Source organism: Sebastes umbrosus, chromosome 11 (genome assembly GCF_015220745.1).
Source record: "Sebastes umbrosus isolate fSebUmb1 chromosome 11, fSebUmb1.pri, whole genome shotgun sequence".
In the NCBI taxonomy this organism is placed as follows: Eukaryota; Metazoa; Chordata; class Actinopteri; order Perciformes; family Sebastidae; genus Sebastes; species Sebastes umbrosus.
The window spans coordinates 13822485-13848913 of record NC_051279.1 but is presented as its reverse complement, the minus strand read 5'-3'; the positions used below and the strand labels follow the sequence as shown (position 1 = coordinate 13848913).

The 26429-nt window shown below is 40.9% G+C and overlaps 1 protein-coding gene across 4 annotated transcripts in view; it reads right to left on the bottom strand.

Annotated features, from left to right (window-relative positions):
* chd4b (chromodomain helicase DNA binding protein 4b) overlaps nt 1-20240 on the bottom strand; it is a 28311-nt gene extending 8071 nt beyond the window's left edge. For 2 of the 4 annotated variants that reach the window (XM_037784721.1, XM_037784722.1), the window contains exons 1-27: nt 19460-19523; nt 17457-17584; nt 15372-15626; nt 15152-15267; nt 14941-15040; nt 14616-14832; nt 14369-14490; nt 13767-13890; nt 12836-13008; nt 12040-12285; nt 11627-11830; nt 10562-10773; nt 9732-9863; nt 8753-8852; nt 8319-8510; nt 6938-7138; nt 6480-6617; nt 6172-6293; nt 5881-6054; nt 4851-4992; nt 4497-4746; nt 4271-4395; nt 4083-4175; nt 3839-3980; nt 1653-1822; nt 1289-1475; nt 618-704 (exon numbers count right to left, since the gene is read on the bottom strand). In XM_037784721.1, coding sequence (XP_037640649.1) covers nt 618-704; nt 1289-1475; nt 1653-1822; nt 3839-3980; nt 4083-4175; nt 4271-4395; nt 4497-4746; nt 4851-4992; nt 5881-6054; nt 6172-6293; nt 6480-6617; nt 6938-7138; nt 8319-8510; nt 8753-8852; nt 9732-9863; nt 10562-10773; nt 11627-11830; nt 12040-12285; nt 12836-13008; nt 13767-13890; nt 14369-14490; nt 14616-14832; nt 14941-15040; nt 15152-15267; nt 15372-15626; nt 17457-17584; nt 19460-19523 — 4216 coding nt within the window. Of the gene's footprint in view, nt 1-617; nt 705-1288; nt 1476-1652; nt 1823-3838; nt 3981-4082; nt 4176-4270; nt 4396-4496; nt 4747-4850; nt 4993-5880; nt 6055-6171; nt 6294-6479; nt 6618-6937; nt 7139-8318; nt 8511-8752; nt 8853-9731; nt 9864-10561; nt 10774-11626; nt 11831-12039; nt 12286-12835; nt 13009-13766; nt 13891-14368; nt 14491-14615; nt 14833-14940; nt 15041-15151; nt 15268-15371; nt 15627-17456; nt 17585-19459; nt 19696-19969 lie in introns of those variants that run through there. The other 2 variants (XM_037784723.1, XM_037784720.1) reach the window with 2 other exon arrangements.
* Between the last annotated feature and the right edge of the window lie 6189 nt (nt 20241-26429).

Here is a 26429-nt window from a genome sequence, read left to right as displayed (position 1 = left end):
GCCCGGTGCGGTGTCGGTGCTGGGAGATGAGGCAAGAGTGGTCGGTGCACCTCCACAACATCCCGCAACTGCATTCAAACGGCGGACCTCAGCAACATGTCTATCCGTCCTGCAGTGCGCTGTGGCCGGCGTGTGTGGTGCAGCTCCTCGGTGCAGCAGCAGCCAGACGGCCGCCTCGCCAGGAGGAGACGGTAAAGAAGAGAGCGAGTGAGAAAGAGTCGATGTGTTGTGTTAATTCTTGTCTCATTTGTGGTCTGATAAACGGTAAATTCATCAACTTCAGTGCCACCTAGCTATTGTGTTTTCCAAGCTACTGTAGCTGGTTTCATCTAAACTGGGTTGAAAAACGATGCAATCTGGTTGCCATGGTAATGAATTATGTCTGGCTATTGACCACACCCCCATTCTCCGTTTGAGAAAAAAACAAAAAACAGGAAGTAACTCTGCCTGAAGGGGGGCTTTAATCTCAAGTACATCTTAAAGACTAAACTCAAACAACTTGAATGGAACATCTATACCTTCACATAAATAGAGCGGTGGCCACCAAAGCACATACGCCGTATACACACACACATACCTCTTCTCTTAACAGCAGCAATCAAACCAGTGAGCCTTACCTTCAGCCCGTTCGTCAAAGTCCTCGTCGCCCTCCTCCGAGGCCACCGAGTAATCAGACTGGTTGTCGGACTGATCCTCCTGCCAATCTAAAGGGAGCACAGACAGAAATGTTGAAGGGAGGAAATAAAGAAGAGACATCCAAAATCCTCGTAGAGCTGCAGCCCCATTTAGTTACTGTCAACCAGGCTTTTATCCAGGAGGGGGAGCTGCTGCTTTTCAGTTTCTATAAATACATTATTTAGTCAATATATTTTCATGGGTATTCACAAGTCTGCTGCTGCTGTCCTTGTGACCCTGAATTCTCTTTGCTCAAATAAGTCTGTATCAAGTGGACTAAAGGGAGAGACTGAATCTGAATAACTGCACTGAGCAGTGTAAACAACTCTTTAAACATTACACACTGTGTTTCAGATATGAGGCGGACTTTGTAATGATCCTTTATGAAACTGTCTCAAATCAATTATTTTAAACATGCTCGGTTTGAGAAGAAAGAAACTAGCAATTTCTAAATGCACACACAACTAACACATATCTACCAATCTAATAATACAAATAACATAAAACTTCATGCCATGCACTCACTGGACCGACAACACCACATAAAACACCACCAACAGAACGGCACAGCACGCACAAACAAGAAGAGGTTGCATTAGATGTTGTTCTGTACCTTGTCTTATACCTCGGTCCTCCTGGGAGCCGTCATTGTAGTTGACTGGCTTTCGAGTTCTTTTGCCTTTGCCTAAATTTCGAGCGAGATCTTCCTGCTGCTGCTCGTAGTGGTGACGGAGCAGCTTCTCCCAGTAGTCAGGATCAACACTTTCCTCCTGCTTGATCACCTCTCTTTCCACCTCCTCCTTTTCGCAGAAAGCAAAGAGTCATTAATATGATATATATTAGGAATGCTCATAACGCCTGTGGATTTAGGACATTTTTATACTATTCTAGCTACAGGCATCCCCAACGTAGCTGTCAAACAGTTGAAGCAACACAATTAAGTTAAAAATTCACACATTTTGTAGACGCAGTCATACCTCATCGTCTTCGTCTTTGACCACATACTGGGCCACTTTAAAGGAGCTGAGGTATTCGTTCATGCTCTGGAGCTCAGTGTCGTCTGTGGCATCCTGGTTCCTGTCCAGCAAACGGTCAATAGCGTGGTCATCGTAGTGGATCACACTGCTGTCATCCTCCTTGTTGTCCCCTGAAAGCGAATGAGTCAAATAAAAAAAGGAAGGAAGCAGAAAACTACATTTACTCCCTGTAACATCTGTCAGATCAGACTGGCATCCCAGTGGTGGAGTGATCTTTCAACTTCAGAAAGAGAAAAGTCTCTCCCCATTTTAAGACTCTATCCCCAACTCCTTATCCAAAACCGTGTTAAAGACTTTGCACATTAAGTCCGTATTTTTCGTCCTTAATTGACACACTTTTAAAAACAAATAAGACCTCACGTTTTGTCAATGACGTTTACACACCAACTACGAAACTTTGGGCCGTCATTTAAGTTTTTGAAACAGGTTAAATTTTCGGATCCGTCAAATGTCAGAGTTAGTCTGTGCAAACATCAACATCCAAAATGACACAGGGCTCCAGAGTGTGACCATATGCGACCAAAAATCTGTTGAGTGCAACTTAATATTTTAATTTTTCATTCATTTCACAAGTCGGGAGGGAAAAAAGTGTGAGTGTGTGTGTGAAACACTACTGTACATTCAATAACACCAGGCAACTTGTAGCGCATCTCTCTCTCTGTCACTTGACCACTCACTCGCAACGCACACATTACATTACGCTACTCTTATACCAACGTAATATGTAAACGTATATATTTTGGTTATATATATATATTGGTATCGACTACTAAATGTCTGGTATGGTTATCTCCTAAGTGTAGGCCTATGGGAACTGACAAAACACTTAAAATGTATTATTGCAGTGCCAAAAGGCGCAGTGAAAAATGTTCGGTGCATGACTAACATTCACTTTGTCTCCCAGCACAAATCACTTTATGATAAAAAAATAAAAGAATACAGAAATTTAAAGATAGATTGTGGCAGATGACTGCAGAACAGCTTGGATCGGGGACGGTAAACAAAACAAAGGATGTAGGAAAGATTAAACAGTAGTGACTGAGCTCTAGGCAGCGAAACGATAGCTTCTTGCTCGTGTCATTCATTCATTAGCCCCGTCTGGGAATAGTGCTATCCATTGCACCCACGTAATTAATTCAGATTTGTCTTGTACTGCAATTTTTCGCAACAAAGAGAATAATAAAACACATCGTGTGCAAGGTTTCTGTTTTTTTATCGGATGTTGGATTAAAAAACTCAAACGAAAACTACAGACTTGGTGGGCAGACCGTTAGTATCCTGCTTATCTCCCAAACACAAACATAATAATGTGCAGTGCAGTTCACAAAAGTTAGGTAAACTTATCCAATCTAAGTTAAATGCTTAAAACAGCTGAGTAGCCATCCACTGACAAAACAGTGTGCATTACAGATTATTTTTTTTTCAACAAAAACAAGCAAAAAACACAAAATATTGTTAATTTTTCTCACAAAGATTGCAACTACCTTCATTTTAAATCAAGAGTTTCTCACTGCACCTGCTTCTTATCTTATAACATGCCATCCTGCTGCAAGTTATGGATAATATATAACGACTGATGTGACAGATGGTGTAGGAGGATCAGAATGATGTTAAATGAGCAAAGGCTAAACATTTGATTTAGCTTAATAAAGCCAATAATAATTACAATTTGTCTTAATCTGATCCACTACAGACCTCTGATGTTCTCAGGACAAACGAGTTGTACCACCTCTTTGTTCTCACAACTCTCCGATAGTATCTAGCTAACCTTTTAATGCTTGAGTAATGTTGACTCAATTTAACATTGCAAATTTGAAGGTTTTTTTTGGTGATACAATCATTTTTTGTATTAATTCATATTTATTTTAAAGATATGCATTGGTAATTATTAACAAAAAAAACAGAATTCAAAACATTAATTGAAACAAATTAAATAATAAATATATATATATATATTTTGTTTTTATTAATAATGATGACATTGTAAATTTGAAGTTGTCCAATGATGAAATTGCTTAATTTCCATGTTAATTGTAAAAAATGGAAACACAGATAAACATAAAAGCAAATAATTGAAAGAATTCATATTGGATCTTAAATCTGTCAGTGGGTTAAAGTCGACTCACCCATTCCGAGTTCATATTTAAACAACTCTTCCGTTCCAAACTTGAGGATATCATCGAGCTCCTGCTTGGACATGGAGCCCGTCTTGGAACCGAGACCTGGTCGCACCACAAGATGAGTGAGCATCATCTTCTTCTTTGCCACCTGGTGGAGGGAGGAAGGTGGAGGACAAACAAGCGGTGAGCAGCTGATAACAGTATCCTGACATAGTTGATGTAATTTCTTGTAGTGTTCTTTTTCACAGACCTGCGTGATCCTCTCCTCCACAGAGGCCTTGGTGACGAAGCGATAAATCATCACTTTCCTGTTCTGGCCGATACGGTGAGCTCTGCTGAACGCCTACGAAGCACACGCAGGAAACAAACAGCATAATCACCTCTCATCCAAACAAACAAACAAACGTGGATGTGAGGTTACACTCTGAGTCTGCATACCTGGATGTCATTGTGGGGGTTCCAGTCTGAGTCGTAGATAATGACGGTGTCAGCAGAGGCAAGATTAATGCCCAAACCACCAGCTCTGGTTGAGAGGAGGAAAGCAAACTGGGGAGCACCGGGCGCTGTTGGGACGAACAACAGAAGAAGAAGCATAGAGAGAAAGAAAATTAAACACTGATGTACCAGAGCAGCTGTTTTTAGGCAATACAAAGAGTGCACGTACCATTAAAGCGGTCGATGGCCTCCTGTCTCAAGTTGCCCGTGACTCCTCCATCAATTCTCTCATATTTGTATCCCTCGTTCTCCAGGAAGTCCTCCAGCAGGTCCAGCATTTTAGTCATCTGGGAGAAGACCAGAACCCTGTGGCCTCCGTCCTTCAGCTTCCTCATCATCTTCTGGAGCAGCGTCAGTTTTCCTGAAGACTTGGTCAGCGCGTTGCCCTCATACATGCCGTTTGGAAGTTTTGGTGCCTCCTGCAATCAGAGAAAGAAATCTGAATAAACTGACTGCATTAAACGTGTTTCAATACATAGTTCACCTCCAGAAGAAACAGTTTGTTCCCATATAATTGCCGTACCATGGCGGCTGTTGGAAAGAGGTAGGGGTGGTTGCAGCACTTTTTCAGGTCCATCACCACGTTGAGCAGAGACACCTGGTTTCCTCCTCCACGAGTGTTCAGGGCCTCAAAGTTACGTGTTAGGATGAACTTGTAGTATTTCCTTTAATAATGAGAAAAGAGACTTCAGAGATTAGACAAAGGAAAATATATTATACACATATTTCAGAATTCAGACTTTATACCCTACACTATCCAGAAATTGACTGGTTTAATTTTCACAGGTGTGTATTAGGGATATCACAACACCAGAAATTTAGAAATCGATACCAATACCAGCGAAATTCCACGATTCTCGATACCAATTTGATACCACCGTAAAAAACAAAAGTAAAACCATAAATCCCATGTAGCCTACTTCAACATACATTCCTTTATTACTGTTTGCATACTGCATCTCTCTATTATCTATTTGATATTGCTGTGAAAACATCGCCTTCAAACAGCTGGATTTATAAACATTTCTCAATAAAAACTATATTTTACAAGATTACATTTGAACATATCATGATAACGTTAGAATTTACCTTCGCCAAATATTATTTTTTTTACTGAATAGAGCCTGAACGCATCGTAACGTAAATCCATGGCACCTCCCATGTTGAAATCGGCAGGACGAGAGCTTGTTAATGTTAGCAGCAAGTAAGCAGCACGGTCCTGCATGGAGCTAACGTTAACTAGCTCTCGGCTTACTGATTTCAACACAGATTTGTTGTTTCGCAATGTAGCATTATCAGGGAAAGAATAGGGTGTGTCCCCTGGGCGAGTCGACCCAGTGAGTTTACTTGGTCCCAAACACATTTCCTATCTTCCTCAGGACGACGGGACACCGTTAATCTCAAGCCCTGACGGTAGAAAAACGAGTACCATCACGTTTTCAGAATTTTCGCATCGAAGTATCAGAAGTATACTGAAGTATAGGTTCTCTTGACATCCCTAGTGTATACTTTAACTGTTAAAATATATTGTTACACATCTTCTCTTAACATACTTCTGCATGGGGCTCAGCTCCACTCTAACAATGAGCTCAGTCTTTGAAGGCATGTGTTTGAAAACATCAGCCTTCAGCCTCCTGAGCATGTGTGGTCCCAGCATGTCGTGGAGCTTCTTGATCTGGTCCTCTTTGGCAATATCTGCAAACTCCTCCAGGAAGCCTTCCAGGTTGCTGCAGGGAAATAAGGCAGAAAAAAAATACATAAATATATTGTGGGTGGGTACTTGGGTACCTCATTGTACTTGCAATACAGCCACATATGCTGTGGCCACATGTGGGGCTACTGACTTGAATCTCATTGGTGTCAGGAAGTTCAGCAGGTGGAAGAGCTCCTCCAGGTTGTTCTGGAGAGGAGTGCCTGTTAGCAGCAGCTTGTGTTGCAGCGGATAGTTGTTCAATATACGGAAGAACTGACAACAGGCAGGGAGAAACAAAAAACATTATATTTTGGACAGTGAACTTAAAAACATACATTAGTTAGCATTATCATGTGCAACACAGCAGTGTTGCAGGTACTGTAATTTTTTCTGATAATCAGAATTACATCTTAAACACAGGATAAACAAACACTTCTACAAAATGCTCTATGTTATTACCTTGGACTGGTTGTTTTTGAGCCTGTGAGCCTCGTCCACAACCAGACAGGCCCATTCAATGGAGCCCAGCACAGCCTGGTCAATGGTGATCAACTCATAGGACGTCAGCAGGACGTGGAACTTGACTGTTGAGTCTTTCTGTAAAGCACAGAGAGAGAGAGAGAGGGGGACATTAGTTTAAACACAATTTTTAGGGCTGCAAGCAGTTGTTTCCACTGGTAGTACGGTGCCACAAACTAAAACTGGTGGTTGAACTTTTGTATAATTTGGCAGCATTCATATTTTTGTAATGTAAATTCCTACCAGTGTGACTTTTAATACTATACAGGACAGCAAGTGCTAGTGTGCAGGGCACCAATTCAAACTGACTCCACTCCTTCATCAATATTCATATCGAAGATCTTTAACATTTTTATTTGATATCATCACAATTGCTCTTTTTTCTACTTCTTCTTTACCTTCATCTTGGATGCTTTTTTCCCGCCTCGGATGGCGTTTCCCTCAAAGGAGAACTCGTTCTCTCTGGTGACGGCCCTGCTGTCTTTGTCCCCTATATAGGTCACCACGTACATGTCAGGGGCCCACAGCTCAAACTCTCTCTCCCAGTTAATGATGGTGGACAGCGGAGCACTAACCAGGAAGGGACCTTTGGAGTGACCCTGTACCCGGAAGACAAAATCAACATTAACATGTAAAGAGAAGTTATATATTTATTATTACACGGCTGTGTTGAATACTCAATTCTGATTGGTTAATCACTGCGTTCTACGGTCTGTTATTTCTCTATAACAGACTGTTGCTATGGGCGTAGCTCTGATGACGGACTCTGGAGGACCGTTTTTGTGTCAAATTATTGATTTCTTAAGTAAGTTGCCGTGTAATAAGCGGGATAATGTACAGCTAGCGGGTCATTGTTTTGAAAGAATCCCCTTCAGGGTGATGAGAGATGCCTCCGCTTCGCATCGGGGTGCGGCATCACCCTGTCGGGGTTTCTTTCACAACAATGACCGGCTCGCTGTACATTATCCCCTACTTATTACATGGCTGCATTAATAAAGCACTTCTATCCAAAGCATTTTACAATTCGCTTCTCATTCACACACTCGCACAAGGTGCTGGCCACAGCCGCAGTTTATCTGATGAACAACAAGATATGTAAACAATGGTATTTGTCTTGCCCTGCCTTTAGGATGGAGTTCCTTACTTTGAACTCATCCCCTTTATTGGACAGACTTACTGTGTGTCACATGTCTGAAACCCTACCCACCAACATTGACTGCCAGGGGAGGGCAGACTGGACAAAATAATATCAGGGATCAGGGAACAACGTTTCGGTTATGAGTTATCGATCCAGGAAGTTCGAATCTGTCCAGATCTTTCCAGCTTTACCGAAGTACAACATCTAAGGGGGCTCCGTACATTAGCAATGCGTGGACTGTCAGGAATGATTGGAAATCCGGGGAACGAGTTACTAACTCGAGGGAACGAGTTAATAAAAAATTTCTCCTAGGGGTCTAGCGGGGCTTCGTATGAGGCTTATCATCAGAGATTAATAATAAATCTGCAAAAATCAGTATGCTGCATACGGTATGCAAACGGCAATAAAGGAGTGTGCGTTGAAGTACATGGGATTTTCTTTATTTTATAAATTATATTTAATATAAACATACACAACCCACAATCAAAAACTGAACACAAATAAAAAAGGTGTTTTTTGCCGTGATATCGAATTGGGTATCGAGAATTGTGGAATCAAATACTAAATTTCTGGTATCATGACATCCCTAGCAACATGAGAGGATAACATAAAAATGCTTAAAATGCATATGCTGTTCTTACCTCCTTGTACAATGAGTAGAGGAAGACAGCAGTCTGTACAGTCTTTCCTAACCCCATCTCATCAGCCAGGATTGTGTCTGTGGCCTGAGCCCAAGAAAACCTCAGCCAGTTCAGCCCCTCCAGCTGGTAGGGATGCAGAGTGCCTCCTGTGCTGTCCAGGTAGTCGGGCTGCCGATCAAACTTGATGGTGGGCTGGAAGGAAGAAACCAAGAAGAATATCAATTCCACATCTGTCCTGATTCAAGATACTTTTAAAGATAGATACTTTTAAAGATACCCCTTCTGCCAGCGGATACACTCGACAGCGATGCTTCATTTTTTAATTAATAATTCATTACTCTATTGAAAAAAACTACATATTGCAGGATCAGTTTCATCATAACCAAGGCTGTGTTAAGTTTGTTTTCTTTGCTCCAGAGTTTCATAATACTTACATCTACTACTGGATTAGCAGGTGGACGCTCTGCCTTCTTGATTTTGACCGTCTTCTTCAGCTTCTTAACGGGCCTGCCCTCGTCACCCATCACCAGCTCTCTAAAAGAAAATGACACTTTGTGAGATAAAAACATATTTTCAACTGCATTCATGTAGACCAGAGATTCTCAAAGTGGGGTCCGGGGACGCCCAATGGGTCCGTGGTGCTCTACCAGGGAGTCAACAAAATAATTGGCAATAAGTTATAAAATTGTGTTGTATCATTAAAAAGTACAGATCTACAGATGGGGACCGTTTGTGCCAATAAACAAATAAAAACAAATATATTGTGTCCATTACTCCCACACACATTAGCTTGGGGCCAATAGAAATATGATTGCAACACATTATGTCAATCTGTCATGAATCAGTCACTTCACTCAGGACGCGGCGAAGCGTTCCTGCTGCTGCTTAGTTTAGCTCAGTGGTGGAGAAGTGGAGAAATATTTGAGTCAGTCCACGTCGTCAAGTGACGCTAAGGCCAAACTAGCTAAATTGAGAGAATATGACTACAGTTATATCGAGTTTGGTTTTATTGAGAACAGCGACGGGAGACCGAAATGGGTCATGTGTCGTCAGGTACTAGAGAAAAAAGCTATGAAGCCAGCCAAGCTAAAGCAACATCTGATCACAAAGCAACAGAATATCAGGGCAAAACAAAGTGGTGTTAACATGATTCAAATTGAAATGCATTTCTGTTTATTGCTATGAAACAGGTCTGAAGTATTTACTTTAAAAAGTAATAGAATACAAATAGTTCCTATAAGCATCTAAGAGCACAACTGGTGGTAAGCATACGCTTAATTGGTGTTACAATTATCACGGGGTCCCTGGAAAATGTTCTCCCCTGTAAGGGGTCCCTGGCCCCAAAACGTTTGATAACCTTTGATATAAACCACGAGAGAAGAATTATCCAACATTTTGTAAATCTCTGCATACCTGTGATTCCAGTATGTCTGTTTGTAGGTGTCAAACTCCGGGATGTCCATGTCTTCGCTCTCCCAGGTTGACTGGTCATAGGGCAGATCTCTCCATTTGATCAGGTAATGCACGTTGTTCTTTTTATCAACACTAACATGAAAAAAACAACACAAAAAAGAGTTACGGTAAAGCACTATTACTGCGTTTACTCTCCAGGTGTGTACGACTGTGTAGTAGAGATACAAGTAGAATAAGTAGAATTACTTAACTTGAGAACCCAGAAAGACAAAATGAAAAGTGTACATCTCAAACTTTAGATCTGATTTTGTGTAAATAGACATTAGAAGACTATTTTTCTCCCTCTTCATATTATTATTACTGTTATTTTATTTTAATTTGTTTTATTATTTTTATTTTTATTATTACTATTATTGTCATTTTCATGCTTGAAAGGTCTCAATGTTCATGTGTTGTCAATTTTGTTCATGTACTTTCTGTTCATTTTGTATCTCTAAAAATCAATAAATACAGAATTACTTTTTGTCTTCATACAATGAATTGCCTTTGTCAACATGATATTCTTAATAATCGTTCTTATGGGGAGTTAAAATATATTGCAATTCTATGCTTTTTTACATTTTATACTATTTCAGTTTCTTATTAGGAATAAAACATAAAATCAGTAACTACAATAATTGACATAAAATAACCATCTGTTAAAACAGCAATTTTATGATAAAATACCAATTCAGTCTGATGGCTCCACACCTTCAGATCAAACTAAATTTACTATATGCTTCTTTTTATAGGTGAACTGTGTATTTCATATGAGATCATATGTGTCCTACCTGTGGTTGACGACGCGGTGGATCATCAGCCACTCCATCTTGACTCCATAGCGGTAAAACTCCTCCTCCATGTGGACAAAGAGGGGATCCTTGTTCTTCCTCTTGGTGCTTTTGTTTTCGTCACCCTCGCCTCCAAAATCCACCGGCGGCGGTTCATCCATGTCAGTTTTCCTCTGGTAGTTACGGAACATCACCTGGCAGTTCAGCTCCAGCTGGGGAAGAGCGACAGGGAGGCAGAGAAAGGGACCATTGGGTTTGTGTGTCTTGTGCGCTCGTAAATACTAGAGCTGTCAATCGATTAAAATAGTTAATCACGATTAATCGCATGATTGTCCATGATTAATCACAAATGAATCGCACATTTTTTATCTGTTCAAAATGTACCTTAAAGGGAGATTTATGAAGTATTTATTACTCTTATCAACATGGGAGAGGGTTACTATGCTGCTTTATGCAAATGTATGTATATATTTATTATTGGAAATCAATGAAAAATATTATCCAGAAACCCTCACAGGTACTGCATTTAGCATAAAAAATATGCTCAAATCACAACATGGCAAACTCAAGCCCAAAAGGCAACAACAGCTGTCAGTGTGTCAGTGTGCTGACTTGACTATGATTTGCCCAAAACTGCATGTCATTATCATAAAGTGGGCATGTCTGTAAAGGGGAGACTCGTGGGTACCCATTGAACCCATTTTCATTCACATATCCTGAGGTCAGAGGTCAAGGGACCCCTTTAAAAATGGAAAAGACAGTTTTTCCTTGCCAAAAGTTGGTGCAAGTTTTGAGCTTTATTTTGCCTCCTTCCCTTCAAGCTAGTATGACATGGCTGGTACCAATGGATTCCTTAGTTTCATATGATACCAGTATCTTCTCTCTAGCTTTAGAGCCCGCTACAACCTAAAAATCACATGTTGCGTTAATGCGTTAAAGAAATTAGTGGCGTTAAAACTAATTTGCGTTAACTCGTTATTATCACGTTAACTTTGACAGTAGTAAATACAAACTCTCAACAACTCCATGTTGGATACAGTTTCAGTTTCAGAGAGTGTGTGCTACCTGCAGCTCCAGCACCCAGGAGCAGTGCCAGTAGGACATGTTGCACCATTTGACAAAGAACTCCCTCTCCCTGCGGCCAGCCAATGGCGGGGGATCAGTAGCATCAGCAGGGAGGTCAGCAGGTCGAGGGACAGGCGTGGGGGCTGGCGGCTCTCCCCATCGCCATGTTATAACCCTCTGGACTTTGCCCTTCATATGTGGACACTGTTAGAAAGTAGGAAATGGGAGGAAATAATTCAGGATTGGGTATGAACAATAATAGAAATGGTGTATTTTTAGGACTTAGAAATCAGCAAAATAAAAGCTTTATCTGAAATACTGTAGGCGTGCACAAGATGGAATCTGCATCTGCATGCATGCCCACGTGAGCACACGCACGCGCAGACTCACAAGCGCCAGCGCACGGCGCTCACCTTGCAGCGGGGGCAGATCCACTCTCCATTGGGGATTTCAGGGAGAGGAGGGTTGAGGCAGTGGATGTGGTAGGAGGAGGGGCAGGTGTCACAGCAAAGCAGCTCCCCGCCGTCCTTGCACACCCGGCAGAACTCAATGTGGTGGTCGTCTTCCTCCTCCACCCCTTCGTCCCTCCTGTCTTCTTCATCCTCCCCTTCGGCCTCAGAGAGCTCATCCCTGGCCTCCCACTGGATCCCCTCCTTCTCCTGGTGGCAGAGTTACAGACGGAGGGAGGTGGTGTGAGTGTGAGGGGGAGGAGGGTGGCAGACAGGCAGGGAAGGTATGCGGAACGGAGTGAAAGGAAAAAAGGGAGGGGTGTGGGGTGATTTTTCAAGAGCGCCGGGGGTGGGGTGTGTGTGCATTGCGTGCATGTGCGTGTGCACGTTTGCGTGTGGAGCCATATTGGAGGGAGGGAGGGGAGGGACAAGAAGAGGAAATGGGGGATGGTGGGGGGGGGGGGGGTTAGACGTGTGGTGGGGAATAGGAGAAGATAGATGGGAACATGAGCAAAAGGGTTGGGGGGGGCAGCAGAGGACAAAGAGAAATGGAGAACACAAAAAGATTTTTAAATCACCATTAACAAAGTCCATTTCCCAACAACCAACCCTCCTGTCAAGGCAACTTTCCAGCAATACACTTCCACACAACAATACTTAACAGACAGGTATAATTCTGGCTCTGCTGGTTCATACTCCAGTAATCTGTTCTAACCTGGGACCTAATGGTCTCCTCTGCACAGCACTGAGAGGTACTCACACAGTGTGGGCAGCTCCACTTGCCCTCAGGGGCCTTCTCCATGTCGGGGTCCAGACAGACCATGTGATACGCTCTGGGACAGGTGTCACACAAAATGATCTCTCCTCCCTGCTGGCACACCTCACAGTAGTCCTGGTGGTCTGTCTCGTAGCCATCGCCTTCCTCCGTCTCTACTGAGAGAGGACACCCACAGAAATTAGTGGGAAACAACTGATACAGTGACAAGGATACATAAGGAGTACATCTTGGCCTTGAATTTGAGCAAAACCTCATAGTGGCCGTTCACATGCAACGTTTTTTGCGCCCTCAAATCCATTGTTGTCAATGCAGACAAACGTGGTAGCAACGCCGTCGTGACACGGCAGCATTCCAAAGCACCTATTTTTCCCCGAGATAAAAATAGTTAAACTTTTGGAGTGCAGGAACGCACGTAAATATCAGTCTACGGTACATACTGTATATAGGGGACAAATTAATATATATATATATTTTTTTTAAGCTGTATGATTTGTCTATTTTACTTGCTTCACCCTTTCCGTCCGAGGACGTCATAACATCCGGTTGAAAGGTGAGCCAAACTGACACAGAGAAATTGAGCAGTAAAGCTACTGTGAGGGATTTACGGTGCTGGAAATACATTTAACTTTGTTTTGACTTTGTTTAGTTTAGTCAGTGACGCTTTTGCTGCTAAAATACCGCAACATCATCGTCGTCATCGCAGCACGCAGGTTTTGGTTGCTTAGTAACGGCAGGCGCGACAGGAGCACTACCTCTCATGCAACTTGTAAAATAAAACGACTGGCGTTTTCCACGTGTTTTAGACGCAACAAGTGAACGGCCTCTTAAGCTGCTGTACGTTCTTAAATCTCTGTCCAGCACTGATGCAGATAGCAGGACCGACTTCTTATTTAAATAATATTTCCATGCCAACCTTTCTTCTTTTTCTTCGCACTCTTGGGTTTCTTCTTAGGACGATTGCTGCGGTTGGAGCCATCCGACACAGAGAAACTGCCATCGTCAAAGTCACTGTCAACCTCGGGTTCATCTTCATCACTCTGATAGAGAAACAGTGAGAGAGAGAGGACATTGGGAGTGAGAGAAATAACTGATTACATTATAGTACATTGTCAAAATTCTGACTTAATGATCATCTAATTCTCAAACGTAAAGACTCTACTAGAGCTGCAACGATTAAATCGATCAATTAGTTGTCAACTACTCATCGGTTTGAGTAATTTTCTAAGAAAAAAAGTCAATTCTCTGATTCCAGTTTCTTAAATGTGAATATTTTCTGGTTTCTTAACTCCTCTATGACAGTAAACTGAATATCTTGGAGTTGTGGACACAAAAAAATTTGAGGACGTCATCTTTGGGAAAAGCTGTTCAACGTTTTTCACCATTTTCTGACATTTTACAAACCAAACAACTAATCGATTAATCAAGAAAATAATCAACAATGAAAACAATCATTATTCGCAGTCCTAGACTATTCTGTAAAACAGAAAAAATTAGGTGGCAAAGAAGGGATCTTACAGAGGAGCGTTTCCTCTTGCTGTTGAGGCCCCCTAGTTTGATCTTGAGTGGAGCCACCTTCTTAGGCTTGGGCTTGGGCTGAGGCTTAGGCGTGGGCTTCGACTTCTTGCGAGCGTTGGGACCTGGGAGGACACAGAGATTAAAGTTTAATCAGGAGGTAGTTCTTTTATTTACAGAGTTCATAAATAACAAACCACCTTTATCATTTTAAGCTTAACAATCATGCTCCATATGTATCCCACTTTACCTTTGCCCTCTTTGGTCTTGGCCTTGCGGAGCGGAGGTGCCGGGACTGCTGGGGGTGCAGCAGGTGCCGGAGCGGGGGCAGGAGCAGGAGCAGGAGGGGTTGCAGGTGAAGCGGCGGCGCCGGTCTCTGGCCCTCCGTCTGTCCCCGCCACCACCATGTTCTCCACAGCTGCAGCCACATTGGCAGCTGCAAGGGCTGCATTGGCAGTGGCGCAACCCTACAGGAGAGGACACGGCACAGAGTGAGGAACTCTGCTCTCTAATGTCAAACACACCAGCGGACAGCAACATATGATTCATTACAACCTTGTTGAGGATTACAATACCTTAAGAGGGTTGTTGGTGCTGAATTCTCTCCACTTAGCCATCATTAAAGTCATCATCTTGGACACTGCAATTTTGGGGTTCTTTGCTGCAATTAAAGGCCTAAGGACAGAAAATATGCAATAAATATAGTGATTATTTATTATATTTATTTATACACACATAGGTCCTTCAATCATGAGGTAGAAGCTAACAATAATATCTACTCCTCACCTGACAAACTGGCTGAAGGCCTTGTAGTTGGTGAGGGAGCTGTAGTCGTCTTGAGTAAAGACGTGGTCGATGTCCTTCATGCCCCAGGCCTCCAGCAGCTGGGTGGAGCTTTTAGGCTGAGGCGGGAGGAGAGGGGTTGAAAAGAACAGCCAGGGGAGGTTAGGTCGTGTTAGCCCTGAAGGAATTAACTATCCACTCTGCAGTCTGAGTGAATCTTTACCTGGCAATCATCGTCGTCATCCTCATCGTCTTCTGGTTCTGGGTCTTTACGTTTGCTCTTTGAGCTGGATGAGCCTCCTTTCTCTGCTGCCGCACCTCCTTTCTTCTTATCTTTGGCAGTGCTGGAGCGTTTCTTCTTCTTCTTCCCAGGGGCATAATCACTCCCTTCACTCGCTGACCGCACGCCTCCCTCTTCTGCATCTCTCTCTGCTGCTTCTACTCCTATCAGGCGCTCTGGGGAGCTGACTGGCAACTCCTGCAAAATGTAGAGATGCTTTTAACTTTAAAATTACACAAAGACACTGGTGCTTACTGCTTATATATGTTTTATATATCTTCTTACATTTTGTAAATTAGAAATTAAAGTGTCATAATTTTTATTTGATTTCTTGTGATAATTACGGCTCTGTTTGGAAGTGGAAGTCTGCATGGAAAGTCACACAGCTCTGCCATCATCCATGGAGCTACACGGTCATTACATGTTCAACAAGCCCACGGTTCGGTTTGTATTACGGTTTTTGGGTCACAGTTTCGGTTTTGGTTCGGTTTGTTTTACACATTAGGGAAAAACATAAACATTACCAATGTGTTAGAACTCAAAAATATATAAATAGATTGATTGATTGACTGATAGATAGTAATGAATGACAAGTGTGTTATTTCTACATTATAGAAATTAATCGTATTCTATATTATATGAACACTGATTTTATACATGAAATAAGGCTACTTAAGTAGGCTTATGTTCAGATAATTGCCTCTTCTATGCCTCATCAAATAATGAACAGGCTTGTATTTAATAATGGTGCAACGGTTCAACAAGCGCACGGTTCGGTTTGCACAGTCATTGAACGGTTTGTTTTTGCATCCCCAGCACATGGTTCATCACTCATAGCGTTAACGTCGACAGCCCTATTTACAACATCTATCCACAGAAATGATGATTAATGCATCTTTTTCACAGCTGATTTGCTTCACTCTCCGCTGTAAACAAAACTCTGGAGCACATGACAGACTTGTATTATTTATTATTTGCCTGCAAAAACTCCATCACTTTGGGGTGTTTTTGTTCATGTCCAAGTAGATCTGAGAGCATAGGCGAAGTTTGAATCTAGAAGGAATGTAATGTGTACAACGCAGAGAGGTCTAATGTGGGATGTGTGTAGCCTACACATTACACTCTCCAAACAGAATGTGACGCCAGCATAGTGACAAAATCAGTTTGATTGCATTGTTTTCTACTTGAATGTCCTAACTGGCCACGAGCGACGACGAGCTGCATAACGCAACATTTTGAGCTGAACTTTTGTCTGACGACCTGTTTCTATTAATTCCTGTCGCTATTCCTGTCGTTATCTGATACAATACTTCCTCATTTCACTACAAACACCTTAATAAGGTGGCAGCAGGCTGGAGGGAGATCGCCTGAATGTTTACTTAGGTTACTGTTGGCTGTATTGTCATTTTGAGTAAATATCACAGTCAAAAACTTTTTCTGTTTAAAAAAACACAGACGTCTGAAGATAGCAAGTTCTACTCACCCAGCTTTTAAGTGGTTACGTCCAGTGTTGGAATTTAACTTTTTTTTGTCCATCTGCCACCTGCCACTCAATAGATTACCATTGGGGTTTTTTGGGGCCGGTGAGTGAAGCAACTCTAGCAGCCACTTGCATATTTTACCAGCATTTGGCTGGTGGCTGGTGCTAATTTCCAATCCTGGTTACGTCTCTAGTCTCTAATCTTGACCGCACAGCTGATAGGTACGTGGTTTGTTTACATGGCGTAACAGAAAGTGTGTGGACAGAGAGTGTTCGACTTTATCAGGCTAGAAATAAAGATCTATCTTCTTGTCCTGTTGGTTTCTTATTCTGTCAATAATAAGACACAACAAGGTCAATATTATTTATCATTACAATAAATGATTAGTTCTGCGTTATTATAAACACACAAACCGTGCCAGTGTCTGAGGGTCTAGAGCCTCACAGGGGTCCCTTGTTGAGTGTGCACCCCCAGATGTGACCCCACGTGGTGGTTTGACAGAATTGTTTACCAGGTCTTTTTACCAAAGTTTGTCAGACTAACTAACCTCTCTGACGGGTCTCTGCCTCTTGCTGCTCCTGCTCTCTCGGCTGCTCTTCTTGGCTTTCTTCTTCTTCTTCGCCTTGGGTACCTCCTCCAAGTCGGACACAACAGCATCCTCCGGCTCGTCCTCACCTGCAGGGGTGACACATGCTGTCATTAGTGAGAGAGAGGAGACAAGCGGACAGGAGCTCATGCTGCAGGCCACAGAGAGACAGAGAGAGAGAGAAACTCCAAGATTTTGATTCCCTCTCTGACCAAAATAAAATACAACATCTACTTGGAGAAAATAGTGTCATCGCCATATAAGCTGCAGGATTTGTCAGTGCATGTCACAGCCTATGAGACAACCACAACAACACATAATAGATGTCTCTGGGAGTTCAATATAATCTGGACTTCAATTGATAATAACTGTATAATAACAAATGTTTGAATCGGGGACAGTGGGCGTGATTCCGATTCACATACACAATTCTTGACTTCATTCATCATTTCATTTCATCATACTCTCTTCTATATAAGTGCAGTGCCTCAATTTTATTTATGCTTTAACTTTTTTTTTAAATGTATTTATTATTATTATTCTTTCTCTTGTATGGACCAGTCTTGTAACGGTATTGTATGATTGTTTTGTGGTTTGTATGTTTGTTTGTGTTTAAAATAAAAAGTAAAAAAAAAAAAAAATACATGTATGCCAATGCAAATTTGCAATGCAATTGCATATCGGAAAATAAGTTGCCTTTTTAAATGCCTGATTAAAACCTGTATTCTTGATTTAAAAATAAATAAATAAATAAATATATATATATATTGTAATTTGCTTAAAGAATCGTATATATGTATATATATATGTTTTAGTTTTATTTTGTTCTTTTTTTATTTTTTTATTTATTATTAGATTGACGCTTTGGCAATATTGTTCACCTGATGACAGTCATGATCAATAAAGCAAATTGAATTGAATTGATATGCAATTGCACATGGGAAAAGAAGTTGGCTTTTTAAATGCCTGATTAAAACCTGTATTCTTGATTTAAAATAAATAAATAAATATCTATATATTGTAATTTGCTTAATGAATTGTATATATGTATATATATATATGTTTTTGTTTTTAATTTGTTCTTTTTTTAATTTGTTTTTATTTATTATAGAATTGACGCTGTGGCATTATTGTTCACCTGATGACAGTCACCTGACACAGTCATGATCAATAAGGCAAATTTAATTGAATTGATATGCAATTGCACATGGGAAAAGAAGTTGCCTTTTTAAATGCCTGATTAAAACCTGTATTCTTGAATAAATATCTATATATTGTAATTTGCTTAATGAATTGTATATATATGTACATATATGTTTTTGTTTTATTTTGTTATTTTTTTTTTTATTTAATTTTTTAATATTGAATTGACGCTTTGGCAATATTGTTCACCTGACAGTCATGATCATAAAGTCAATTGAATTGAATTGATATGCAATTGCACATGGGATATATATATATATATATATATATTAATGAATTGTATATATGTATATATATGTTTTTGTTTTTATTTTGTTATTTTTTTAATTTATTATTGAATTGACGCTCTGCATTATTGTTCACCTGACAGTCACCTGACAGTCATGATCAATAAAGCAAATTGAATTGATATTAATAGGAGGGCAGACGGACGCGCGCACTGGCACGACTTGGCAACCCGTGCACGCACACACACACACACACACACACACAGTGAATGCCACAGCAGAACAGGTTGAAACTTGTCTGTTTCTCTCGCTGCTGCACAACAAACTTTGACAGTTCACACTCTTGCAGACAGACAGCGAACTAACGGGGGTTAACAACATAAAACATGAAACAACAAACACTTCCTTGACTTAGTTCTCTAACTAGTCTTATATATCATGTCGAGAGACGGACTGGCTAGGCTAGCGTTAGCTCAGAGAGATGGACCTCCTTCAAGAGGAATAATAATAATAAGAACATAAAGAAGAGCTCACCGTGAAGAAGTGAGGGCTCGTCTGGAGCTCCAAAGTCTTCCCTCTCATCCTCGCTGCCCGACATTACTGCAGCGTTTATAATGTACTGTGTTTGCTGGTTGCTGGTCGGATTAATCCTCCTAAACCTTGGTGTTGTGTGCTCCTCTGGTCGGCCAGGGAGGAGGCAGAATGACGTGGGACTGTGGGAGAGAATGGACCGACCGGGGGTGTCCACAGGAAGACAGGGAGGGAGGGGGCTGCAAGGAAATATATAAATAAAGAAATATATAAATATGCATTGGCATTGGCTGATGTAGCTATATCCCTTCCTCATTTCCTTTATTAATTACATGTGATCTAAATTGATGCACAGAAGTTGAATAATAGCTTTGACATTGTTGCATTTTGCAGGTATATATATACACACACACATGAAGTTGCATGCATTATTATTTCAAGCATGCACTGTCGAGTTAAAACAATATATTATAGAAAAGTTCATGCATTGCAACCCTATGTGCACAAACTTACTGTAGTATAGTCCCGGGTCGAGGTGTGCTCTCTCTCTCTCTCTCTCTGTGCAAGAACAAATACAAGTCAGCCTGTTGTTGTTGTTGTTGTTGTTGTCATTTAGAGCTCATTCATTAAACCTAATGGTCATAATAATAATAAAAGAAAAGAAAGAAGATCCTCCCATGACCCAGAACACGTTGCTTCTCTCTCTCCCCAACCTCTTACAGGCTCAGCTTAGCTAACATCCTCACACAAACACACAAAGGGGGCAGACATCCCATAATAATCCCCCCCCCTCCCACACTCACACAGGACTCTGCATAGTTACCTCGGAAACGGACAGACCATAATACTCTCCAGCCTGCTGCCCCCACCCCCTCCTCCACCACCACCACCACCATGCACGCACGCACACACACACACACAGCTAGACATGCACGCTCTCATTGCACGCACACTTCTCCTTCCTCTTTCCACTAGTAGTCCCAGCCCCCTTAGCAACCCCGTTGTCATGGCGACACCCCCCCCCTCCCTTACACTCCTCGACAGACCATAATACTCCCAGCAGCAGCAGTCAGCAGTCAGCAGCAGCATACATCCCATAATATACAACTCCTAAAAAAGACAAGAGGAAAAAAAAAAAACACAGTCACATGGTCTCCAAGGGGAGCTCAAGTCCACTGGTGACAGACCATAATAATACTCACTGAGCATCCACCTGGGGAGTGAGCAGAGCACGCCAAGAAGTCACTTTTAGTTCCCTATGATGCAAACACAGGTATACAGTAATGCATACAGTCGCTGTGTGCAGGTCAAACAGGCCTACTGCTGCTGAGCCTGGTGGTGTAACAGAGCTGGATGTGTGTCAGATACTTTGATGATGCTACTGCAGGCTGAGAGGCCTCCTGTCATATAGTGTTGTTGTTATTACAGCTAGACTGCATCACAGCTGTATCGTTGACCAGGACGACTGTGATCTGACTGTCTATGTATGATCAAGTCCTTCTACAGTGCAACATAGGCCAACAGGTGTGCAAGTCCATAAGAGTAAGAGGCAGGTGTAAAAGTAAAAGCACCCACCATACTTGGTGTGCTGTGGTGGGATGCAGGTCAAAGGTGAGGAAATTCATTCATAAAACACACAAAATGTTGCCTTCAAGTTCAGTTTGCAATGCAGTAAATACGATTTGAGTTCACATCAAATCAGTAGCTATACTGTGTATTTGTATTTTAATCAGGTTTCCTACATTTTAAATAGGTTTCTTAGTTTTTAAAAAAGAATATCAGCTTTCATATCAGATATCATTTCTTCAAAATTGAACAGGGATGTGATCAGTAACTTGTTAGCTAATACCTTTTGACTTGTAGGTTTGTGTTTTGCTCTCTGAAGGCCAGAAATGCATTCATGGAGCGTGAAATCTCAACATTTTATACATAAACTGCATTCATTTTGATCATTTCTGGTTCATAGTAGCAGTTTTTTTTTGTAATGGTACTAGAATTGCCAAAATGTGACTTTCAAGGCACATCACATCAACTACAGATGGCAATTATGCTGCACAAAAGAAAAAAGTGTCAGCACATTGTAGTTTTATGCTGCTTACTTTGTAAAATCTTTAAAAACAATAAATAAAAGTGGCCGCTAAATGGTAATTTTTGGCTCAGCTGGGTCTGTTTTGTTCACATGACTATTTCAAAGTAAAAGCACCAACCATACCTGTATCTTGGTGTGCTGTGGTGGGATGCAGGTCAAAGGTGAGGAAATTCATTCATAAAACACACAAAATGTTGCCTTCAAGTTCAGTGTGTAATGCAGTAAATAGGATTTGAGTTGCTGCACATCAGAGACCCATCAAATCAGTAAATAAATATGACTGTGAACGTTTTTTTAATGGCACTAGAATTGTCCAGATGTGACATTCAAGGCACGCCACATCAACTGCAGATGGCAATTATACTGCACAAAAGAAAAAAACAGTGTCAAATAAATTCACTTAAAACATCCATTAAAGGTCCGCTCCAGCTGCACATTCCTCCGCTTAGTTCTGGTGCTGCAGCACATTGTAGCTTTACGCTGCTTACTTTGTAAAATCTTTAAAAACGATAAAGAAAAGTAGCCACTCAATAATTATTTTGGCTCAGCAGGGTTTGTTTTGTTAACATGACTATTTCAAAATAAAAGCACTTGAGTGTGCAACAAGTCCAAATAAGAGCGTAGAGGGAGCACTTGAAAGCAACATGTGAGTTTAATCACTCTGAATACAGACTTATTGATACACTGTGAGAGACTAATTTCCCCTCTCATGTGTTGTTGTTACAGCTACACTGCATCACATCCGTCTCATTGATCAAGAAGACTGTGATCCGACTCTCTATGTATGGTAAAGTGACAACATAGGCCAACATGTGTGTAAGTCCATAACGTAACGACAGGTGTGCACCCACCATACCTGTATATTGGTCTGCTGTGGTGGGATGCGGGTCAAAGGTGAGGAAATTCATTCATAAAACACACAAAATGATGCCTTCAAGTTCAGTTTGTAATGCAGTAAATGAGTTGCTGCACATCAGAGACAAATCAAAACAGTAAATATGACAGTGAAAGTTTTTTTTAAATGGTACTTGAAATGCCAAAATGTGACGTTCAAGGCACGCCACATCAACTGCAGATGGTAATTATACTGTACCAAAGAAAAGAGTGTCAAATAAATTCACTAAAACATCCATTACAGGTCCGCTCCAGCTGCATATTTCTCTGCTTAGTTCTGGTGCTGCAGCACAGTACTTTGTAAAATGTTTAAAAAACAATAAGTGATTTAATTTAATTTTGTTTTTTCTCTCTCTTTTATTAATTTATTTTATTTCTTTATTTATCTACTTTTTTATTATTATTTTATTTATTTATGTATTATTGCTATTACTATTATTTTTTCTTTCATGTGACCAAGACCAAAAGGTCCTCTTTCTATGTTTTTATTTCATCACGAACACTCAGTTATGTTCTGCATTTGATATGATGACCTTTACCACGTCTGCAAAAAAAAAACAATAAAAAAGATTTGGACAAAAACATTAAGGGGCCGCTAAATTATCATTTTTGGCTCAGCAGCCTTAGTTTTATTCATGTGACTAAATTATTTCAAAGTAAAAACAAATGAATGTGCAACAAGTCCAAATAAGACCACAGAGGGAGCACTTGAAGGCCACATGTGAGTTTAATCACTCTGAATACAGACTTATTGATACACTGTGAGAGACTCATTTCCCCCTCTCTGAATTGCACTCCTTTATCATGTGTTGTTTCAGCTAGACTGCATCACATCCGTCTCATTGACCAGGAAGACTGTGATCTGACTGTCTATGTATGGACAAGTCCTTCAAGAGCAATACAGCCCAACATGTGTGCAAGTCCACAAGAGTAATGAAAGGTGTACGTCATTCTTGGTCTGAGGTTTTGTGTTTGCAGGTCAAAAGCGAATATGTGTGTCTAAAGTGCGAAAAGATGCAGACTAATGACTAATGCAGTAAATGAGACCTGAGCTGCTGCACATCTCAGACACATCCAAGGAATAAATATGACTCTAAAAGGTTCATCTGTATCAGAATATACACTCAAGGGTCTGAGCACATTGGCCCCATATCAACTACAAATGTAAGAATAACACATACTGTATAAACGATGAAGTCAAATTAAATTCTTAAATTATTTACCTTTATATTCATTACATACTGTTTTACAAACTGTTACACCTCTGTATATATATATATATATATATATATATATATATATATATACACTGTATACATATTAATTACTTGTCAATACATATTACATTCCTGTCTACACCTCTGTATATATATTTTTAGTGCTTCTCATTATTATACTTACTTCCCGTTTACACCTTTGTGTACATATATTACTTCTCATCATGCATATACATACTGCACCCTGTTTACATTCAGTTTTCCCATCTGAAATACTGGCGTCGACAAAATTAAAAATTTCCGTTTACATTAGTATTTTATATTTTCTTGTGTTTATATTTATTTTAACTGCACAATTTTATGCCTTAGATTATCATTTTGTTTTTACATTCACGTGTGTGATTTCCCCTTTTATATATACATATTTTATGAGCATTGTTGAAGGAACCTGAGAACAAAAATTTTCATTGACAAATGACAAATAAAGAACCTTGAAATACTTTCACTAAAACATGCCTTCTGCAGCAACACATTTCTCCATTTGGTTCTGGTGCTGCAGCACATTGTGGCTTTGTACTGATTGATTCCTAAAATATGTAAATTAATAAAAGTTGCCGTCAAACGATGCTTTAGGCTTCGCAGGGTTTGCTTTGTTCTCACCGGTATTTTAAAGTGGAGGCACTTGAATGATCAACAAGTCCTATTTGAAATGTTTGAACTCAAATAAGAGCTTAGGAGGAGCACTTTAAGGCCACACGAGAGTGTGATCATGCTGCATGCAGACTTACTGACGCACTGTGAGAGTCATTGAATTGCACTTCTTAATCACACTGAATCTGATTTGGGCATGTATAATAATGTGACAGTATAATGAACATGTTCCTTTGGCTGCTATCAGACATAATCTTCCAAATAAAATAGGAATTAACCCCTTAAAGTACACATTTTTTCACTTTGTTTTCCCTTAGGTAGTTTTTTAAGGAAGGCTAGTTACATTATCTCACTGTCTGCGAGTATCATATGCAAAATATTTCATATCATCTTGTTCCAGCTTTTTATTGAAGCTTTATGATCTTTATACTGAGTGAAAAATTAAATATGCTTTCCTTATGCAAATGTATCTATATTTATTATTGGAAATCAATTAACAACACAAAACAATGAAAATATTATCCAGAAACCCTCACAGGTACTGCATTTAGCATAAAAATATGCTCAAATCATAACATGACAAACTGCAGCCCAACAGGCAACAACAGCTGTCAGTGTGTCAGTGTGCTGACTTGACTATGACTTGCCCCAAACTGCATGTGATTATCATAAAGTGGGCATGTCTGTAAAGGGGAGACTCGTGGGTACCCATAGAACCCATTTTCATTCACATATATTGAGGTCAGAGGTCAAGGGACCCCTTTGAAAATGGCCATACCAGTTTTTCCACGCCAACATTTTGCGTAAGTTTGGAGCGTTATTTAGCCTCCTTTTCGACAAGCTAGTATGACACGGTCGGCAATAGATTCCTTAACTTTTCTAGTTTCATATGATATCATTGTCACTCCAGCTTTAAAACTGAGTGTTACAACCTAAAAATCACAAGTTGCGTTAATGTGTTAAAGAAATTAGTGGGGTTACAACGAATTTGCGTTAATATCGTGTTAACTTTGACAGCCCTAGTTTTTAGTATACGTTTAAAAATATCAATATTTCCAGCTGTTCCAGCGGCTTGGAGTGTAATGGCTTTGTTTTGCTTTGTGGAACAGCTAAAAGAGAAGAACCGGAGGATCTGAAGGGTTTTCCTGGTTCATAAACCAAAAGCATGGCCGTGTGGTGCCTTATAAACTAATAAAAGAATACAAATCAATACGAAAACGAACAGGTAACCAGTGTAAAGACATTAAAACAGCCGTAATGTGTGCTCTCCTTTTGGTCTCTGACAGCAAGAATAGAGTCAAATAGAATAGAATAGAACAGGACAGGAACAGTACAAGTGTGAGCCCAGAGGCCTTCCACTGTCTCCTCTACTAGTATGGCCACTCGGCAATATTCCCCACTGTACGGTACATGCAGATCGCATAGCAACAAAGGCCTATGTCTGGCCGTTGTCTGTTACTATTGCTTGAATGCCCCTTACACACGCATGTATGCGCGTGCACATGCACTCACGTGCAATGCCGTCACCAACACCTCCTCCTACTCCCTCTATATCCCATATGTACTGCCATCTTTCCACCTTCCCCCCCTCCAACACCACCATCATCCCATAATATTCACGGGTCGTCCATTCCCTCTGCTCCCTCCCACCCCCCCCATGTGCACACAGCTCACCGCCCACTCTGCCACCCCCACTTCCCTGCCTGACAACACCACCGCCCGCCATCCCATAATATTCATGCACACGCTCCACACACATTCATACACAGCAGTGCGTTCAGCTCTTTGTTGGCAGCAGAGATGCCTGAGCAATGCGAGCGTGCTCATGCACGGCAGTCATGTTTCTGCCTGCTATGATAATTCATCCGCGCTCAGGCTGCTGAGGCAGGTCGCCCTCAAGTGCCGAGAAGTAACAAAGCAAAACGAAGGAGAGAGTAAAAGGTGGTGGGTCACATGTCTATCTCATAATGACCTTGGGCACAAATAGGTTCATGAGTCACCCTGAGGCATCATCTCTGGATGAGGCCGATCATCCATCCCGTGGTAAGCATCAGTAAGGTCAGTTTAGAGTTGCCCCACCTCACAGCAGAGTCTCTCAAAGTCTGCTGCTGCCTCCCACTGT